A 2,393-nucleotide genomic window follows, 5' to 3' on the forward strand; every position below is an offset into this window, starting at 1 on the left:
GAGCTTTCTCACTCTGCTTCTCTTGATGGGGCAGAGAGAGGAGGAGGGAGAGAAGGGGAGCAAAGCGGGGGAGTGAGTGGACACGCTGGATGCTCCTCCGCGTGCTCCTTCCGCCTCCTCCTCCCAGAGAAAACAGTAAGCCAGATGTCCTAGACACCTCCCACGTGGACCTGATTCTTGGAGTTCTCAGATAAGTCCTGGGTTTCCTCTGTCCCTTCCCTCCCCCCCCCCCCCCCCACTCCCACTGGTTTTCAGCAGTTAGGGTTGGGGGGAGAATAGCCCGCCTCCTGACTTCCCTATTCTTAGGACCACCGTGACTGTCAACCAGAGATACCAATAGCAGGCAGCCTCTGGCAGATCCCTGGAAACAGGGTGGGAAAAAAATCAGGTTGAGGGCAGAAAGGAAATGAACATAGCAACCACGCTCCAACACCCAGAGGAAGCTCCGTCTACACAGGCATGTAGGGTCCTGTGCTCCGAAACGGCAGGCTGTCTCCGGAGCACAGCAAACAGGAACTTTAAAGGGATTGAAATCTGTTGCCTGTTCCACGCTAGGAATATTGTTTGCAAGGCACAAGGTGTCTTTTGGTAGTGATCACTCTGTGCGCATGCGCAGGTCCATTCGGGAATTACTGCCCTGCCGCCGACTAAGTTGCATTCCTTGAATCTTCGCAGAAAAGAGAATTCTTTCATCAGAGTTAGTAATGTGGACAGTACAAAACCGAGAGAGTCTGGGGCTTCTCTCTTTCCCTGTGATGGTTGCCATGGTCTGTTGTGCACACAGGTGAGCTGGTGTTGTTGAATGTCTTTTTTCCCCTCTTTTTTTAACCCCGTCTTTCTTTTTACTGCTAACCCGTGCTGTTTTTCTGTTTCACTTGCCTGCTGGCTCCTGCAGCTTGCTATTTGGGAGGAGGTGTGCCTGTCGGGTTTCATGTCTCCTGGCAGTTTGTGCTGATGCTGAATCCAGTTCTTACTTCTTCCTTTCAGCGCCAATGAGGCCAGCAACATGTCATACGTGAAAGAGACAGTGGACAGATTGCTCAAGGGATATGACATTCGCTTGCGGCCAGACTTTGGAGGTAATGCTTCATCCTTTTTTTTCAACCTGTAACCTATCTCTAGTTCTCCTTTTCTGTCCAAGATACATGTCACCCACACACTACCCCCAAACGTGTCATTTTCTTACGAGGCACTTCACTCTGGACGCACACACATTCACCCTGGCCCCCCACTGGCAGGTGGATGGCGCCCCAGCAACGCCGACCTTCCCTGGCCCGACACACCCTCTGCACCGTCACTGCATCACGCGTGGGCTTTTAGACCTGGGTCCCCAGGCAGTCCCCTGTAGGGATGGGGGGGGGGGCGTTCAGAACGGAGAGGGCGCGGGGCAGCCCGCGGCCCCTCCCCAGGCCCCCCTGGCACTCGGAGAATCTGTCCCAAACGTGCTCCAATCTCCCCGCAGGGCCCCCAGTGGACGTCGGGATGCGGATCGACGTGGCCAGCATAGACATGGTCTCCGAAGTGAACATGGTGAGTTGCCGCGCGATGGGCCCGGCGGCTGGGCTTACGCAGATGCGAAATGGACCCGTCCCTGTGCCTGTCCTCTGCGCCCCCTTGGCGGTCACCTCGGCCCCTGCGCCGGGTCCCGCTCCGGAGCTCCGGGCCGTCGCCCCCCCGGGTCTGTATTTTCGACCCCCGCGCCGGCTGCCGCGGTGTTCCGGAGCCAACGTGCTCCGCACGATCTGGGGAAGCGCCGTGACCGTGGCGCTGGCCGCCCGAGTGGGGCGGAGACTGAGCGGTGCTGTCGCCGGCTTTCCTCCGGGGCGCCGAGGCGGAGGGCACCATCTGCCGGCGGCCCGGCGGCCTGCACGGGGTCCCCGGACGGGGGTCTTGGCCCAGGGCAGCCCTTGCACCCACCGACCCCGGTGCCCTCCATCAAGCATGCAGCCCGCGTTTCAGCTCCGAGCTCGGCGCGGTGGCTGCGGGAACGGCGGAAACGGTCCCTGGGCCAAGGGCTCCAGCCGGCTTCTGGGGAGACTCGCATTGTCCCCGCGGGGGCCCGGGGATTGGTCTCCCAGCGCTTGCAAGTTCGAGTTGAGACAGCAAGGGTGGCATTGCTGCTTTCCTCCGCTCTCTGAGCCTAAGCCTGCCCCAAACCCTGAACCTGACGGAGCCCCTGCGGGGGCGGGGGCGGGAGGAATCCTGTCGTTTCAAAGCGGTCAATGTTCTTTTAGTTGTTTTCCTGTTTACCTCCCTCTTTCCTGAAGCGGTTGCAAAATGGAGTGAAATAAGCACCGCGGCTGTGTCTTTCAGTTGTCTCCAACCAGGGTGGGTAGCAGTTTTCCAGTTGTTGGAGTTTCTAACTGTTGCTTCTTGTAAGACGGAGGGGAAAA

General features: G+C 58.8%; 1 protein-coding gene across 1 annotated transcript in view; it reads left to right on the plus strand.

Moving 5' to 3' along the window:
* The first annotated feature begins 425 nt into the window (after positions 1-425).
* GABRB1 (gamma-aminobutyric acid type A receptor subunit beta1) overlaps positions 426-2,393 on the plus strand; it is a 522,015-nt gene continuing 520,047 nt past the window's right edge. Inside the window, exons 1-3 of the mRNA XM_004706270.2 lie at positions 426-784; positions 988-1,079; positions 1,463-1,530. Of these exons, the coding sequence (XP_004706327.1) occupies positions 705-784; positions 988-1,079; positions 1,463-1,530 (240 nt within the window). The 5' untranslated portion in view covers positions 426-704. The remainder of the gene's footprint in view (positions 785-987; positions 1,080-1,462; positions 1,531-2,393) is intronic.

This window comes from Echinops telfairi, unplaced genomic scaffold (genome assembly GCF_000313985.2).
Source record: "Echinops telfairi isolate 266 unplaced genomic scaffold, ASM31398v2 ScPeMD7_7468;HRSCAF=8506_0, whole genome shotgun sequence".
NCBI lineage: Eukaryota > Metazoa > Chordata > Mammalia > Afrosoricida > Tenrecidae > Echinops > Echinops telfairi.